Here is an 18,434-nt window from a genome sequence, read left to right as displayed (position 1 = left end):
TGACTGTGGATTTGCCAGTAAAGTTCGGTGACATTGTTGGTCTACGGCTGTGGGCCTGTTTAACAGGTTTCAAGTGTATAATGCTCTTTAAAATGTATTGGCTTAAAAATTTGATGTTACCTTTAAAGGGAAAGGAATATCATGAAGCAAACAATTTCTTAACTGCACACAACCAATTTATTTTGTGTACCTTCTAATTGTTTCATAATTTCAAAATCCTACCCCACATCTTCAGGTCGTTAATATTTGGGGTTTTGCTTGCTTATAAATATAAATCTACAAAACAAGCCAATGTTTTAAAAATGTTGTTTTATGTCTCTCCTTGGGTGTGTTCAAACCTCAAATGCTGCACATTAAAGAACGTTGGTATATTGTAATGGCTTGACTGATAACTGCCTAGATTTTAGCTAAACCCAAAATTGAATTATTTTGTCTCATGGCTCCACATCTTGGTTTTAGGAAGACATAAAGTCTTTGACGGCTCATGTTATCGAGAATTACTGGAAAGCACTGGAGGATGTGGAATATGTGCAGACCTTTAAAGGACTGAAACTACGTTATGAGCAACAAAGGGAAAGGCAAGATAATCCTAAACTTGACAGGTATTTCTTTCCAACTCCTCAGTCACAATTCTGTAGAGCTTTCAAAAAACTCAAGGCATGTGTATTGGTAATTACAGCAGTAAGCAAGACATGTTGCTTTAAAGTAAATTTATAATGTACTGTTTCACTTGCAGTCCTGCAAATTGTTTTAAAGACTGCAGTGGGGGAGGGGGGGGGGCGATAGTACATAGTTTCATTTATTTGTCGGTATCCCAGTGATTGTTTGCAGCACTGCTCGTGAAAGCTGCTGTTCATGGAATTCCCATTTAATATCTGTGGCAGAAAGGTGCCTCTGCGTTTCCTTCAGATTTATCAGCACTTGAACAGTGTTTAGTTGGTGAATAAAAATGATAGTATTAATGTATGTGCTTGTAAGTCTGTGTGATCCACCTTAAACCTGTGCTGCTTTGTCCACTTACTTCCTTTTCACCTTTCTGTCTCCAACTTGTATATTTTTCACTTTGGGCAAGCTACTAAAATATAACGTTCAGAACCATGCCCTTGGCTTCTTAGACAATTTCAAATGTATTCATCTATATTGTTTTTATATGTGCCATTGAGCCAGCATCAAATGTGCACAGCATGCATCCAGTCTTACTTGCAGGTGACCTGCATGTTTTCTCTAGGAAACAATCACCTTACCAGATCATTCCTGCATTTGCCTGTATTGCACCAAGGTTCCTTCAAAGAAGTTACATCTCTGCTGCAAAATAGTGACAGCTTTTGAGAGGCTATTGACTTAGTTGCAAGCACAGATAAAAATGCTCAATGCATGAAACTTTACCTGTGTTGTCAAAATCCCTGCGTAAGTGCCACAGGCCATGTATGATGCTTCTGGCATGAGGCACAGGAATTCATCCTCCGAGGGCTTAGTTGGTCAGAGTTGTCTCATTCTATTCTGTTGTTGGCTGTCTCAGAATCTGTTCCTTTGCCATTTCAATGTTTTTTTTTAAATGTAAGACTAATTACCATATACAAATATGGACCGTTACTTTCCAGGTAATTTACTTGTCTTCCCATTGTGGGGGGTGGACTGACAAAGGTCATTTTACCTTACTTATTGTACAAACCTGAAAGCAAGCTAATATGCAGAGTGCAGGAAAAATATATCCTTCTCATACTCGCCTGTAGTATTCAACCGGAACATTACTTGGTTTTTCACATTGTTTTGGATTTCAGTTTTAGGGCATTGATGGTTCGCCAGGCAGATGGCAACGTTTAGTCCTTACACATACAGATACCATGTAAAATTCAAACTCCAACCATCTATGTATATCATTAGTTATCCCTTTCCTGGCAAGCACAAGCATGGATGCCCAAAATGACACTGCTAGCTTGCTGTTACTCCACTGCATTGTCAATACTTTTTCACCCCTGTGCCAAGGGGCGCTATGTTCCTTTTTCCCTCCATATGCTTTCCTTTGGCTCACTGACTCTGGTATCAAGCTACTTTCTATCTCCTGGCTCCCACACACACACACACACACTTGTATCATGAGCCTCGGTCATTATTGTAAATCTATACTAGCCTTGCTTCTGCAAGAAAAATTAACGGGGGGTAGCTTAGGAGTTTGCTTTGGTGAATATGAGAGAAAAAGGCCGGGTTTACATAATTAAACTTAGTTTGCATAAGGATAGACTTTGCTTATTATATATTAGCATTGTGGGCACAGCACTATTTTCACCTGTCTGATCCTGCATATTCTGCTCATCCTGGGAAAGGCTGGCTTGTATTAGCATATTGTTGTGTAGTACAGTAAGATTGATCAAAATAATATTGTAAGCCCACCTGCTTCCAGCAAGCCTGGGGAGTGAAAGTGCTTGTGAAGCAGTAAAAGCTAAAAGGAAGTATAAAAGGAGGTGGGATGAATTCATATAGAAAAACGGATACAACAGAAAGAAGGGAGCAGAAAGCCAAGCAAATCTGCCACATTCTGAGTATTCAGTCAAGCCATCTGACATAAGAAGCTTTCAGACTTGATGTCAGTAGTTTACCTAGACACCTTAGACTGGAAAAATACCACAGTTACCACAACTGTTACTAACCAAGTTTAACCTACACAGTACCTAAAAGCTAGACTCGCAGATGTTTAGGAAATAAATACTCTCTACCCTTCTATGAATTACACTTTGAGAAAAGTCCCCCATTTCTAAATTGGACAGGGGGTGGGATGTCATCTACTTACCTGAAAAGAAAAGGTAAAATCCCTAAATACCTTTGCTCTCAAGTTACTTCATGGGTATAGATTTGAGAGAAGCAAAAGAAGAATTAAGGATCTGCTTCTTTCATAGCAGAGAGGTGATTGCAACTAGTAGAGCCTTGCTGGTAATAAGCATGTCACCACAAATGATGTCTCAAGAACAAACAAATATTGGCAATGTCAGTAGGTCTGACTTCTAAATGAAAGTGCCTCTTTATTCAGTGCTGGTTTTAGTTACTCAGTAGTGCATATTATATGCTGTTACTCACCCTAGCACTCGTTCATCTATTCATTAACTCATTCTTTCATTCACCGTCTTAACCTCTATAAAACACCCCCACACAAAATAAAAACCTATGCAAGATATCATTGTTTTTAAAATTCCAGCATTGTTGCCACTTAGAACCAAAACATTGACTAACTTAGAATAGCAGAACAATGATACACCATGGGCAGTGCCATTCCATGATGGTCGCCTTGTTTAGAGTCGGTGGTTGCACTAAATGTGAAGCACTGCCGATAAAATGAGCGGCAAGCAATCTACCCACTAGTATTGTCTAGGTAGCCTAATATTCCCTGACAAATAAAAATGAAAAGATAAGGGACCTATTAAAAGGAGAAAATTGCAAACTAAAGTAGCGGCCCACCTTTGGCACGGAGTCCTACTCCTTTTCAATGTGATATGATCATGTCATCAGACAAATGCGGTCACAGGGCAATGGAGCCAATGACTTAAGTGGGCTGCCCCGTTGTCCCATGCTCCTGTGAAGGGAAGCAGTGTAAATTGCTCATGCACACAAAAGGAAGAAGAGGTTTGACCTAAAGCATGCACATAAATATATTTCACGATCCTGAGAGACAGCTAAGCCTGTCTGGCCTTTCGAAGAGATTCTTGTAAGAATTATTACAGGCAAATCTTCTCCTCCCCCCAAAGTTTGCCAAAGTGGGTAATCAACACCAAATTCCTTTTCTGCGAAGTTAATCTGCGACATACCATGTCTCAACAACCCACCCGTACATGGTTATTTGGCTTTAATATGTGTTTCATAATAAAGAAATTAGCCAAATATCTCTAGCATAGCATCGCTTTTCAAAATAAATAGGTAAGACCTATAGCATCTGACTTAGCTTTTCCCAGGAAACTAATTGTGAATAAGCTTTCTCAAAAGGCAACAACCGGTATGCCTTAATATATTTACAAATGTGCACAACATTATACTTGTCCAAACAATTTAAAATGCCTCCTAGGAAGGCCCAGCAAGGATTATCATAGTACAAATCTTTTATGCCTGTTTTTTTGAAGTGGATCACCAACACCAAATCGCTTGTAATCTGTGGGATTCTATTCAGCAAACTACCTGTTAACAGGGTTTAACACAGTGAAATATTAATCCACCCTTAGAATCTTTTTGTTGCTGCTAATGTATTAATGTTATTAGTTTTACAATAGGGCAGGTCAACTGGCTTTTTCATAACCTTCCCTATTGAACCAATCAAACTGATGGAACCTTACCCAACATTTCCCAACTGAACAAATAAGGTTTATAGCTTTTTGCATTGACTGGTCACCATAACTAACACATGCGTACTGAATTGTGCACAAGCTGACAAACATCTAGCCTACAGTTATAAATTACAAATATGTACAAAATTACAGTTGCCAAAATATACAATACCCCTCAAAAGGCCCTAACAAGGATTATCACAGTGAAAAGGACTCATCCCCTACAGTTTGAGAGGGTAACCAACACCATTGCCTACTACTAGATAATATGTGAGATTTCAGGAAACAATCTGTCAACAGTCTATATCACTGTGTAATACCTACCCACACTAAAGGCTCATTGGCTTTAGCAAATGCTTTTCATAGTAAATACAGCAGGTCTACTGCAGTAGTCATAAATTCTCATAATAAACAGATCACGCCTATTGCGTCGCACACAACCTTTCCTAGTGAGGCAATAAGGCCTACATGTCTTTATTATTGGATTGGCATCATAACCGTCAAGTTCTGTATTGAGCATAAGTTTCTCTACTAGGCAACCCTCAGGTATACAATACAAACATTGTACATTCCATTTAAAATAGCTTTAGAAGGTTTAAAGTGAAAGCTTTCTACCGCCAGAGTTTGTTGAAGAGTGTGACCAACAATAAACCCCTTACCTACTATGATAATGCAATATTTAATGTAGCAAAACACCAGTCTGAAGCCTGTAACACAGTTTAATTACAATCCATAACCAGCTCAGGTCAATTGCATAAGCTTTACCACAAAATATCTCCTGAATGATGCCGTCATATTTCCTACACCAGTCAATTTAGTAATAATGATTCTCCAGTATTGGGGTATCTTTCAAAGATTCACATGCCTGAATCATTCCACGTCGTCGGAGTGGGAGTAAGTCATTATATATAGTCCAAACTACAGCCAATCAGGCGACAGCACCCTCCAGAATGTTCTCCTCGGAGGCTCAGGCTCTCAGATTTTCTACCGCACGTTGTGTGAAGGGAGTCTCCCTGAGCTCTCCTCAGTATTTCTCTGGTTTCTTCAGGAATTCCTAATTTTATGATGTCTTCTTCAAATAAATCTCTCTTTCGACCTTGTGAATCTTGTGGGAAGCTCCGGGTGTTTTCAGAAGATCCCCACAAGAAGTATATTTACTGCTTGTATCCTGACCACCAGGTGAGAGACTGCAAGAAATGCAGAACTTTCCTACAAAAGACTCTGAGGGACAGAGAAGTGCGTCTACTTCTGTGGCAACAGAGGATTAAAGATCAGGACAATCCCTTATCTGAAGTTGGGAGTATTGACTCTGTCAAGCCTACTTCCTCTAGGAAGAGGACTGCTGACGGGGATTTATCTTCTCCGGGGACTAAGGTGTCGAAAAAACAGCACACTTCTAAGAGTGCTGAGCTGCCTTCTACTTCGAAAAAGGTTCCTCCACCTTCTAAGAGTAAAACTCTTCCTTCTATGCCCCCGAGAAAGACTGTGAAGTCTCAGGCTTCAAAACAAGTTTCTGACCGAGATTTACCTCAGAAACGGAGTCCCTCGTAGACGAGCTCGACGACGAGGTCTTCATCGAGGAAGCCTACCGTCGGCGCGACAACGACGTCGACTGCTACTTTCTCGTCGCCCAAGCCGCCGATGATAATGTCATCTGCATCATCATCGTCGTCGACGCTGGTATCTGTCTCCGTGAAGCCAGTCTCATCGACGAAGGAGGTGAGATCTACCGTCGACGTTCCTTCGACGAAAATGAAGTGTCTCTCATCGACGGCTGCCTCGTCGACGACCGCCTCGACGACTGCCTCGTTGTCAAGTTTTGTCTCGTCGACGATCACTTCATCGTCGTCCGCCTCGTCGATGACTACCTCGTCGACGCTACAACTGTCTTCATGCACGGCTCTTCAGGTTTTGTCTTCGTCTACGCCCACATAGTCGTCTACGGCACCGTCTGCACAGTTGCCTCCGTCGACAGCAACGCCTTCTTTGCTGCAAAGATGTGGAGCTTCCTTGGAGGTTCTCTTTCCAATTCACACCTCCCCTTCTAAGGTTCCTCTTGTGTTACCTGAACAGTTGCTGGATTATGAAGATGATGATGAAGAATCGGATGAGGGTGATAGGTTTCGTACTGCCAGGAGCCCTTCTGAGCTCTTAATCAAATATCAGGATGTGGATCAAGAAGATGATTTCTGCCAGGAGACTGTTCCTTCAGCTCCAGATCAAATTCCTACGGCCCAAATGCCTTTGGCTCTTCTAAATAATCTGCAATACATGTTGGACGATTATTATCGCCGCTTCCCTCCGTCTGAATCGGCTTCTTCTATACCACCTACACCTGTAACTCAATCTTCATCAGCATGGATGTCGCCCAGACCACATTCTCTGGTACCTTTGCATCCCACTCAGCACGCTCACACCACGGATGACGATAGGGAGGAAGGAGAACTGGATGATAGATCACTCCTTACAGAATGGGACGACTACCAGATACAAACTCCATCTACTTCTGCTCCGGTTGACTCCCCTCCAGTTGACATCGGATGTTTTCATCTTCTCATGGAGAGGGCAACACAATGGTTCCTTCTTCCTATGGAAACAAAGAAGGATGATTGTTTCCTTTATGATTTTAAAGATCAGCCGAGGAAGCAAATATGGTCAATTCCTATTATTGACTTTATTTGGCAGGAAGGAGTAAAGGTTATGAAAGCTCCTGCTTCTATTCCTGCAGTCTTGCCCCGCCTTGAGAAGAAATACAAGGCACCAGACAATTTGCCAGCATATCTGATAGGTCAACCAAAGGCAGATTCCGTTATCACCAAAGCAGCTCAACGACGAGTGCGGAATCCCTCTTCTCCGCTGTCAGCTGCTCCTGATCAGGATGGGAGACGTCTGGACGCTATTGGAAAGAAAGTTTCGACCATGGCAGCAACGACCGTCAGTGCTGCTAATTCACTGGCTATCTTAGGTCGATATGATAGACAAATGTGGTCGGACATTTCTCCCTACATCGACATGTTGCCTGAGGCGCTAAAAATTCTTCAGGAGGGTGAACGAATCTCGGCTGTGGATGTTGCATCTATGGGTTTTCGACAACTGGCAGGTGCCGCAGTACTGCAGCGACAGGGCTGGCTAAAAGCTACATCATTTCACCAGGAGGTTCAGGCTAAAATAATTGATATGCCTTTTGACGGCGAGTCTCTTTTTGGTCATCATGTTGACGAGGCCCTCCAGGCCATTAAAAAGGATACAGAGACAGCAAGATTTCTCGGTACTCTTCAGTTTCGGAAACCGCCTTTTCGTGGCGCTAGAGGCCGTGGATCCTTCTCTGGTCGAGGAGGCTATAATCAGCAAAGACAATACCAGTCCTGTCAGAGTAACCAGCGTTACTCATCTCACGTCAACAATCCTTCAGGCAACAACCTCTTATTCACAAAACAGAAGAAAGTCTTCCTACTGCGGACGTGATACGTCTAAGAAGCAGTGACAACTGCCACCTGCTCTACCGCTTACCCCTTTAAAAGTTGGAGGAAGAATCTCCTGTTTTTACACAAACTGGTCAGCTATCACAACAGACAAATGGGTCTTGGACATTGTGGCCAGAGGTCATGTTCTAAAATTTGTAAAACTTCCTCCGAATTTTCCTCCCAAAGGACCACCTCCAGCTCACCTCACAGAGCTTTTTTCCCAAATAAATTTGATGTTACGAAAGGGAGCGATCGAAGTAGTTCTCATCCAGGGGTATACTCATCAATAGTCATAATCTATGAATAATCCCCGCCCACGTGCGGGGATCCTTCATAGCTTATGACTTTGATGAGTATACCCCTGGATGAGAACTAGGATTACAGGTAAGTAACTAATCCTTCCTCAGTTGCAAAGAGGCGCCGGTTTCTATTCCATATTTTTTCTAATAGGAAAGAAATACGGAGAATGGCGCCCCATTTTAGATCGTCGCTCCCTCAACAAATATCTAAAAAAAAAGTTATCCTTCCGGATGCTGACTCTTCAAGAAATTCTTCAACTCCTCACCGCGGACGATTACATGACCACCCTCGACCTCCAAGACACTTATTTTCATGTACCAATTCTCCCCAGACACAGAAAGTTCTTGAGGTTCAGAGTGGCTGGCAGGGACTTCCAGTTCAAAGTCCTTCCTTTCGGACTACGTTCCGCGCCCCGTTTCTTTACCAAGGTCTTCGCACCGGTGGCAGCACACCTTCGACTGGAGGGAATTCAAATCTTTCCTTATTTAGACGATTGCCTTATCAAAGCGAATTCTTTCACAATCGCAAACGCCCATACTCAGATGTCTGTCTCTTTTCTAATCGTTGGGCCTCTCTGTCAATTTCGACAAGTCTCACCTCGGCCCATCACAAAGGAGAACGTTCTTGGGAGCCACCATAGACACTCTGCTGACAGAAGCCTTTGTCTCAAACGAAAGGTAACTGTAACTTTGCAAACTTGCCCAACTGTTGTGATCCAGAAAGTACGTTTCAGTCCGGCAGTTCAAGTCACTTCTGGGGATGCTTTTATCCTGCATTCCCCTGGTCCCCAACTGCCGTCTCAAGATGAGACCTCTGCAAGAGGAGCTCAACAAACAGTGGTTGCAGGTTTCGGGATCCTTCGACGATCACATACACATCAATTCTAGGATTCGGGAAGCTTTACACTGGTGGACTTGCAAAAAGAACGTGACAGCAGGCTGCTCATTTCTAGTGGAAGCTCCAAGTTTCACCACCACCACGGACGCCTCCCTCGAAGGATGGGGAGCGCACCTGCAAAGGCTCACCGTCGGCGGCAAATGGGATGCTCAACAACGGACTTGGGATATCAACCTCTTAGAGTTGCTAGCTATCTTCCTGGCCCTAAAGTCTTTTCGCACCATCATTCTCGGAGCATCGGTGTTGATCCGAATGGACAACACGACAAGTATGCATTACTTGAACAAACAAGGAGGGACAAGATCCGTTTTATTGTCTCAGCAAGCCCAGCAAATTTGGGATTGGGTGATCCGACATCGGATAAGTCTAACAGCAATCCAAGTCCTGGGAGTTTCCAACGTCCTCGCGGATTCCCTCAGCAGGTCGACAGTTTCCAATCACGAGTGGGAGCTCCATCAACCAACTTTGGATCGTATTTTTCAGAAGTGGGGTTGACCCGATCTGGAGTTGTTCGCGACCAGTCAGAACCGCAAATGCCCATTCTTCGCAAGTTGGCTTCCCCACAAAGGATCGTGCGGGGATGTGTTTTTTTTAACTGGTCGCGTATTTATGCCTACGCTTTTCCACCGATACCGTTGGTTCCCAGGGTTCTACGGAAAATGAAGGAGCCTTGTCGCCTAATACTCATAGCTCCCAGGTGGCCTCGCTAATTCTGGTTCACCAAACTTCTCCTTCTCTCCGAATGCGATACCATTCAGTTGCAACCAATACCGAACCTTCTATCCATTCAGAATGGACAGATCTGCAATCCGGATCCTGCATCTCTGCGCTTAGCGGCCTGGCGCCTGAGCACTTTGAATTCGCTCACTTAAACATTTCTTTGGACTGTAGGGAAGTCTTGGCCAATGCTAGAGCGCCTTACACAATAAAGACATACAGGCTCAAATGGAAACGATTTTACCTGTGATGTCAAGCCGCCAACATTAATCCAATCCATGCAAAACTGGAACAAATGTTGCCTTTCTTTTTACATTTGGCAAGATCAGGCCTTTCCTATTCTACTCTTAAAGTATTTTTAGGGGCTAGGGTCATTCAGCAGTTCTTCAAAGGATTGTTTCGCATGTTTCCTCCCATCCGCCTTCCACTCCATCCTGGCATATTAACGTTGTGCTCTCATAACTCATGCAACACCCCTTATTCATAGGACAGATTTGAAGTTTCTTTAATGGAAAGTGTCTCTGCTGTTGGCTCTCACATCAGCTAGGCGGGTCAGTGATATTCAAGCTTTCACTATTAAACCACCTTTCCTTCAATTCACCAAGGACTCGGTAGTGCTACGCCCTAACCCCATTTTTATGCCTAAAGTACCTTCGGACTTCCATCTCAACGAACCGGTCATTTTAAAGACTTTCTTTCCTAATCCTCAATCACCTGCGGAAAGGGCTTTACATACTCTGATCAGCTATTTATAGCTTATGGAAAGATGCATACAGGACACCAATATCCAAACAGTCCATTGCCCGTTGGATTTCAGCAGCAATTTATTTCTGTCATCAGCATGCGAGCAGACCATTACAAACAACTCCGAGAGCACATTCTACTAGAGCAATCTCTTCCTCTACCGCTGGTGTGCCTCTTCACCAAATCTGCAGAGTTGCTACGTGGTCCAGCAGGCACACCTTTACCAAGCACTACTGTCTGGAAGCTGCCAGCGATGCCTACAAGTCTGTGGGACAGGTGGTTCACCGTAATCCTTTTAAATAAGGTGATCCTCTGTTCTTCCCTCCTCCTCTTGCTATTTTCTGACATACAAATCTTCTGATTGTTTATGTATATATATGCGTAGATATATATATCTATATATGTGTATATATGTGTAGAAATATCTATATCTTTGATCACATATTGCCTGTGATATGCATATGCTTATGTTGTGATGATAATATCACTAGTATTGGTATGGAGTTACTGCTCTCTACTCTGATTCAGGCATGTGACTCTGAAAGATACCCCAATACTGGAGAAGAACAAAAGTTAGTTACCTGTAATCTGTGGTTCTCCAGAATTGGTATCTTTCATAGATTCACATGCAACCCACCCACCTCCCTTCAGAGGCTCTTCTATGATCTTTTCACTCCGGATCACACTTGTGCTCGAAAATCTGAGAGCCTGAGCCTCTGAGGAGAACATTCTAGAGGGTGCTGTCGCCTGATTGGCTGTAGTTTGGACTATATATAATGACTTGGACGAGTCATGAAAGTGGAGGATTTTTTCCTTTTGATTTCTGGCTACTTTACTTCCTGGTTCGAGGTTACCTATGATATGGTTTCTATATGCATGTACATTGCTATTTTGATGTACCGTGGGACTCCCACTCCGACGAAGGGGAATGATTCAGGCATGTAAATCTATGAAAGATACCAATACTGGAGAACCACAGATTACAGGTAAGTAACTTTTGTTCATCCTTCTGATGGACACTCCACCTGCAGGTTCCTCCCCTGTAGAATAATCCCAGGTGCCGGACTGGATCTGGAAAATTCATAGCTCTCAAGTGGCTGGCATCATGTCCCCAGAAGTGCCATCAGATGACGTTACCGAAGCCATCTAGTGCCCACCCCAGTACAATTAATTCAGTTCCCTTTTTTCCATGCCTTTGACGTGGAGCCGAACCTCACTCTTCAGAGTTGTGAATTTTCCCTCACACCATAAATAAACTTGTGCAGTACGATGTATCCACCCAAGTGTTCGGATTTTAAGCCTGGTAGGGACTGTGTGGGGCAGATGTCTGTTACTGGCTCCCATTCCATTTGTCTCTAGTGCTTTGGGTCGGACCGCAACTCATGCCCATGAACATTTTCCCTTAGCATGTACCCTAAAGCCATCAAGGAGCTGGAGACCAATCGCTTCCTGCCTCATACGAGCGATGGCAGACAAAGTAGTCAATGCCCAAGACCTTGTTCCAGGTCACCATCATCATACATAGGCCTTGAGAAAGTATAAAAACACAAGAAACATGGGAAAGGTAAGTCTCCTCTTGACTCTCACAGAATTTGTATCCTCCGAACCAGATTTGGTTGTTGCAGAGCCGTTTTATCCTTCTTGGAGTATCCCATGCCAGTGGTTCTACTGGACCTGGCTGTGGACACACCCCGATCTCCACGTCCACCTCGTCCTTACATTGCCCCTCAATGCGAATAACTTCCTTCCTGAGAAATCAGTAACCAGAGCTGACCTTCTGGAATTCCCAATCCAGACACTGACCCAGCGGCATTCTGTAAAAGCATTTTCTCCAGAGCATCGCTCCATCCTGCGCATTTTCGGGCCCTGTGGAACAGTGTGGCCTTTCTAAATCCCTGGCACAGTCACTGCTCAGCTCCATCCCCCCTGGACTGACATTAGCAGCTCCTGCTTTCCAACTGGCTATAAGTTACACCATGCCCCAATTGCCCATGCCATGGACAGCATCACTTCTACTTGCGCCACCTCAGCAGGTCCCTGAAATTTGGCCACAGAGCTAATAAAGATGGGAGGCACAGAGGCTCCTTGTAGAGGACTGCAGAAGAAGAGTCCATGACTTATTTGGAATAGATTTAGACCCCCGAGATGTATATTCACACGGGAGGGGTGATGATTTAACAAACCATGGACACTTCAGCTAGTGGCCTGGGTGTAGGATACTGGGAATTTGTTGCTGTAGTTTCCCCACTCTTTGCCTGGTATTTGATGAAACTTTGACTGAAGTGCACTTAGTTGATCCCCAATTGACCAGGCCTTTTGCACCCCTGTAAGTCCCAAGTAAGTGATACCTCTTGGCTCAGGTACTAAAGAGGGTCCCTAAAAGCCAAAGCATATCTTATGCCCAGCACCAAACTCATACAGTCTGCCACTGCAAGCTGCATGACAAGGTGCTCTAAAAAGAGAAAATAAGATATGCACACGCTTGTGTGCCATGTCCTCCCAACGCTGCATATAATATTTGTAAGTCGCCCCTACAGCATGCCTTACAGCCCTAAGGCAGAGTTTATTTTATTACGGGTGAGGACATATCTGCATGAGCAGATATGCCCCTGTGCTGGCCAGTTCAATTACCTACCGTGCAAGTGAGCAGGGAAGCCATCCTAAGGTATTTCCTGGGCACTAGTCCCAGGTACATAATGGCTTCACTGAAACCTGTGTTGTTTGGTATCAAACACCTTGTATTAGTAAACCCACACCGATTGCAGTGATGGATTTAGTAATACATGCACCCTGGGGATACCTTAGAGGGTACCCCCTGAACTCTACTAGCCTTCTAGTGTGCTGGCTGACTGGTCCACTCCACGCTGCCACCACAGATGACTTTCCTTCTACCCTCCCCCCACCCTCCCCGTCAAGGAGGAGAGAGTCTTGCTCTCAGAGGACAGAAAAAGGGCCTGCTCTAGAGGGAGATGTTATCACTTCCTCCAGGAAAGTTGGCAAATCAGCATTTCAAGGCAGGAGGCTTCAAAGGCCTTTGCTGCCTCTGATATGTGACCCAAGGCTTCCCCAGACAGGGGAAATGCCACCCCCTGCCCTGGGCCCATCTGGTACTAGGACAGGCAGAAAAATAAGCTATGCAAGGTGCGGGTTACACTGCTAGGCTGGACACACCTCTAGGGTGACTAGCATGAAGTGAACAGGAAATTAAGATTCCCCTCCTCTTGTGTGTGGTGGAATTAAGAATTCTGGTACAGGGTGATGCCTAGTGGTCATCTAGGAGGAGTAGTGACCCCAGAGCCCATTGGCTACTATTCCTCACTCCCCTTAACAAACCTAATTGAGTATTTAGGGGACCCCCTGATACCAGGACTTGAGATTTCGATGGACACAAAAGGAATTGTCAAAGAAGACTGCTGACCCGATGTAGGAGAGTGGCATCGACTGCCTAGTTGCCCCTAACTTTTTGCTGATGTTTTGACTGTTTTATGACTCTAGCCAGGCTGTGGCCCTGCTATCCAGGACCCCAGCCTATCTGCTTCCTCTGTTAAACGATGTCAGTACCCTAGGTACAAACCAATAAGATGCTGAGGATGCCCTGACAGTCCCTTGTAGATGGTACCCTAGGTACCCAGGGCATGGGTCCCTCAGTAGGCCTATCAGGGCTGCAGCACGTATTGTGCCACCCTGGGACAGCCATACAAACTGACACCACCAGACCACTACTGTAGTCTGGGTAAGGTGGTGCTAGCACCCCTTACAGGGATATAGGTACCCTATATTCCACCCCATTACAACACATATACTCTCATAGGTCACCCCTATAGCAGGCCTTGCTAATCCTACAAGGCAGGGTGCTGAGGTATGTGTGAGGGGGGACCCCTACATGAGTAGGGCCTCTCTGCAACCTTCGTAAAACCATTGCTGGGTTGTTTGTAGTGTAGCCATACCATATACTCTTAACCGCATTATAAGTCTATCGCGATAGCGTGATAACTTGAGAATGGCTACACAGAACCATATCGTGTTTGGTGTCAAACATGCTTGGAATCATACCCCCAGTCCAGCCATGGGCATGGGGGTATGATTCCCCCCTGCTAGAGGGGCGATATGGGAAAAGCGGCAGAATTTAGACACCAATTTGAAAGTGCACACGTAGTACAAAATGGCTACTACCCGCCACCCACACGACTCTGGCTGGCTGTTGCTGGGGAAAATCCCAGCCTCGCCAGCTGGACAATAGGGCTCCTGTGGCAGGGAGGTGCTAGCATCTCCCCAGACAGCATATGTGGATTGGAACAGGGTGGGTGCACCAAATGTCCTTTCAGAGTTGCACGTAGGCAGCTACAGCGCCTCCATTCTGCATACACCGCTTGGAACCGGTTCAGGGGCATCCTGCCCCTCGCCCAGGCGGGAAACACACAAAGGGGAGAGGGTGTAGCCACCCTTTTCTGCCTCACCACTCATTGGTGGACACTACTCTGGACACTCCCCTAATCTTGGGGATAAAGATAACGTGGCCCCAGAGCCTCAGATTAATCTTGGACTTTACAGACTTGACCTTCGACGAGCTGCTGCCCAGCTGACTGAAGAAATCTCCCTTGGGGTAAAGGAGTTACCCCCCTGCTTGGCAGGCACCTGAAACACTGCAAGTGACCCGGTTGGAACCTCGCTCCTCCTACGGACTTCGACGACTTCCAGCACCCTTGAGGTGGGTTTCCTAAGCATCCCAGAGGCCAGTGAGCGTGCACAGCGAACCTGAGCACCGTGGACCGCGTGGGTGCCGATATTCCCAATACTCCAGGACACCGGCCACCTCTTGCATAGCACACGACCCGGACCAGTGGGGAAGTTGTGCTTTGGTCCGTTATTGAGCCAACCACTAAGCAGCATTTGTGCCAAAGATCAGCGCCCTAGCCCCCTCCGGTGGCCCGTGGGCTCCCTTTTACGCACTCCATTTTGCTGCCTTTCGCGGTCCCTTGTCTCTCGACTTGTGGGCCCGAGCGGAGGACAATCTCGACATTTAAGAGTTTCCCTGGTTGCTCCAGGCCTGCTCTACAGTCTCTCGAAAGGAGACCTCTCACAGACCTCATGGGTCTGCACCAGTAGCTGATTTGTTCATCTTGCGTGGGGTGCGGTTGCCAAGGCTTAGTGGATCCAATCCGGACACTAACACCGCAGCGACCCTCATCCGACGTGGGACAGTCACCCTCCAGAAGCTGGCCTTCCTTGAAGCCTCCCGGAGCCCGTGGCTGCAGATCCAAGCTACACCTCTTTCCACTTGAAGCACCCGACATTGAAGGGCTCTTTCCTTTGAGCTCCCTGGTCACTGTGCCGTGACCCAGACTCTGTCCCCTCTGCTTTCAGGTTCTTCTCTACAACTTCTACAACTTCAATCTTCACGGCATCATCAACGCTTTTGGCTAGCAGCAGTTTTGTACATTTTCCCATTGAAAATCAGCCCGCGATCCGACATCGAAAATGACCTATGCACCCGGCTTCCCTGGGGAAGGTAACAGGGGTACCTCGGTACTCTCGTGGTAGTGGGCTCCTCAAAAGTTTTCAACTTTGAACTCCTGCTAGAAGTGTCTTTAATCTGTGTTAATCAAACCGCGACATTCTCCATAGGCTTTAATAGAGATCCCTATAGCAGCTACTTTCACTGCACGCGCCTCCCGTGGGTCCCCTTCCTCATAACCTGGGGTGGATTCTTAAGGGGCCAGCGGTCCTAAATGCCCTAGGCATTCTCTTTAGAATTGTCGTGGTTCTTATACCACTTTTTTAATATAAGGTTTGGTCCCCCCCTGGGGCTCTGTGATTCCAGTGCTATTTATTGTGTTTATAAATGCTTGTTTGAATTGTAACTTTGCCCCTAGCCTCATAAAGAGACTGTGGGATTCTGTCTAGAATAAATACATATATTTTATATATATACCTGTGTGGGCTACTCTTTCATTTGGTCATTCAAGAGGTTATCTATGGTAAAACAATAAGCTTAACACTCCTTCAAGACTTAGCCTGAAGGCTGCTGTCCACAGCTACCACTAGGATAGCTTTCTTTAAAGGTTGTATTAAACCTATCATCAATAAGAGTCGAATTGGACTGGTGCAAGGTGTCCCCTATAACTAGGAGACAGCATATGCCAGGCCAACTTCTCACACCCGAGAACCGATGAAAACGACCCTGACAGCTGCACCCAACTTGTCCTGACAAGTGATCCACCATTCCGCTCTGCTCATTCCTTCCCTGAAATCCTGGCAATTCAGGCTTCCTATTTACAATCAGCAGGTACTTTCCCTATGGCCCCTTCAGGCAGGGAATCAAAGACCCTGGAGGCCCGGGTAAGAAGACCTTTTCTGCGGAGAGTATGGCGTAAAAGTCTGTCTCCATTCAGAGGCATGTTTGACTGCGTACCCCTCATCAGATGTTCATGCTAAGTTTATGACCCTGCTTTTTGACGATTCTTGCCTCTTTGGGTAAAAGGCAGCTTTGGCACTAGAGTGGTTTAAGACCAGCAAGCTAAAGCCTGTTCCCTGGGTTTGCAATTACCACCTCCTGCAATGGCCTGTCAACTGTACAAATGTTTTTATGGCTTTTCAAGACCTTGCAACCCCAAACCTAGTATCAACAGCAACAAAATCAATTTGTAAGGCAATGCAAAAGCAGAATTGGAGGTAAGGGCTGAAGATCTGCCCATCACCCCTCCTCCCCTCCCTGCCCCACAAGGCAAGCAGACCTAGTTTGCTCCCACAATCTCACTCAGACTGTTTGGGCATGGGTGTCCTGCTTTCTCCCAGCCATGGAAGGCCATTACTCCGGACCAGTGGGTCTCCCGTATTGCAGAAAGGGGTTACACTCTTTTCTTCCAGCAGGCTCCACTGCCCCATCCCTTCCCCTCCATCCTGTTGACAGACAACCTGGCCTTACTACAACAAGAGGTGGCAGCACTCAAATGGAAAGGAGTTGCTGCCAGAAGAGGAGAAGGGTCATGAATGTTACGCATGTTATTTCCTGAAGCCCAAGAAGGCTAGCAGTTTGTGTCAGTCCTGGACTTCAGGGAGGAACATCTTCCTCAACAAGCATTGGCATAGCCAATAGGTCTCGCCTTTGGGACCTTATAAGTATTTAATTATGCAGCACAATATCCTTGGTGCAAAATCAACTGTTGCATGGCTAAACACTTATGGTTTTTTTTTATGGGTAGGGTCCCTGCAGCTCCCACAAACATAACGTTTTACAAATGAAATGACTAAACAAGCATTGGAAAAGACAAAGGTTGCGATTTTTACTAAGGTTGGCTGGAGAGACTGCTAAATCAATATCTAAGCCAGGGCTAATACGCACAAATGCCCTCCCACGCCACTCGTTCGACTCTTTAGAGGTGGTACCCTTCCATTCAGTACGAAAATGGTACTGAAGAGGGAATTGGGGCAGAGCTGCTTTACATGAGTCATCCAGATAGCTTGTCATGGCTCCAGCCCAGTGTTCTAGCCTCTCTCTGTGGTGGAATGTTAATACTTACAAATACCTGAAATGCTGATCATAGGAGAGCTGGGATCATTGTTGTACTCCTCTTTCAACCTGTTGACCACGCCAGACACGGACATCCCTAAGGGTCTACAATCTGCTGAAACACTTTTGACAGGCCAAGTAGGAGGCCTTTTAACGGAGTTGTCTTCTGTTCGCAATTGTTCTGCAGCGCAGTGAGTTCTCTTGGAGGCATATAAGCACTTAATAAACATAAGCAAATGTTCTGATGTTGCTATAATGTTATGTTCGAGGCATATGAGCTGCAGATTATACACTGTGCATAGCTCGCCGTCTGGTGTTGGGCCCGGATGTTTGCAGTTTGTTTTTCCTCTTGGAAAGTCTTTGGAAGTCACGAGTTCGGTGACTCCTACTTTGGTTCGTATTGCGCATGGGCTTCGGCTCCATCCTCAGATTGTTATTTTCCGCCATCGGGCTCGGATGTAATACTTCGCGCTCCGGTTCCGAACTTCCCAGTTC

General features: G+C 45.5%; 1 protein-coding gene across 2 annotated transcripts in view; it reads left to right on the top strand.

Moving 5' to 3' along the window:
- PPP4R3A (protein phosphatase 4 regulatory subunit 3A) overlaps positions 1-18,434 on the top strand; it is a 306,141-nt gene that overhangs the window by 214,600 nt on the left and 73,107 nt on the right. For both annotated transcript variants that reach the window (XM_085626549.1, XM_085626548.1), the window contains exon 12: positions 460-602. In XM_085626549.1, the coding sequence (XP_085482675.1) occupies positions 460-602 (143 nt within the window). The remainder of the gene's footprint in view (positions 1-459; positions 603-18,434) is intronic.

The sequence above is a fragment of the Triturus cristatus genome, chromosome 9 (assembly GCF_964204655.1).
Source record: "Triturus cristatus chromosome 9, aTriCri1.1, whole genome shotgun sequence".
Taxonomy (NCBI): domain Eukaryota; kingdom Metazoa; phylum Chordata; class Amphibia; order Caudata; family Salamandridae; genus Triturus; species Triturus cristatus.
The sequence above is the reverse complement of the archived record's forward strand: the minus strand, read 5'-3'. Positions and strand labels throughout refer to the sequence as shown.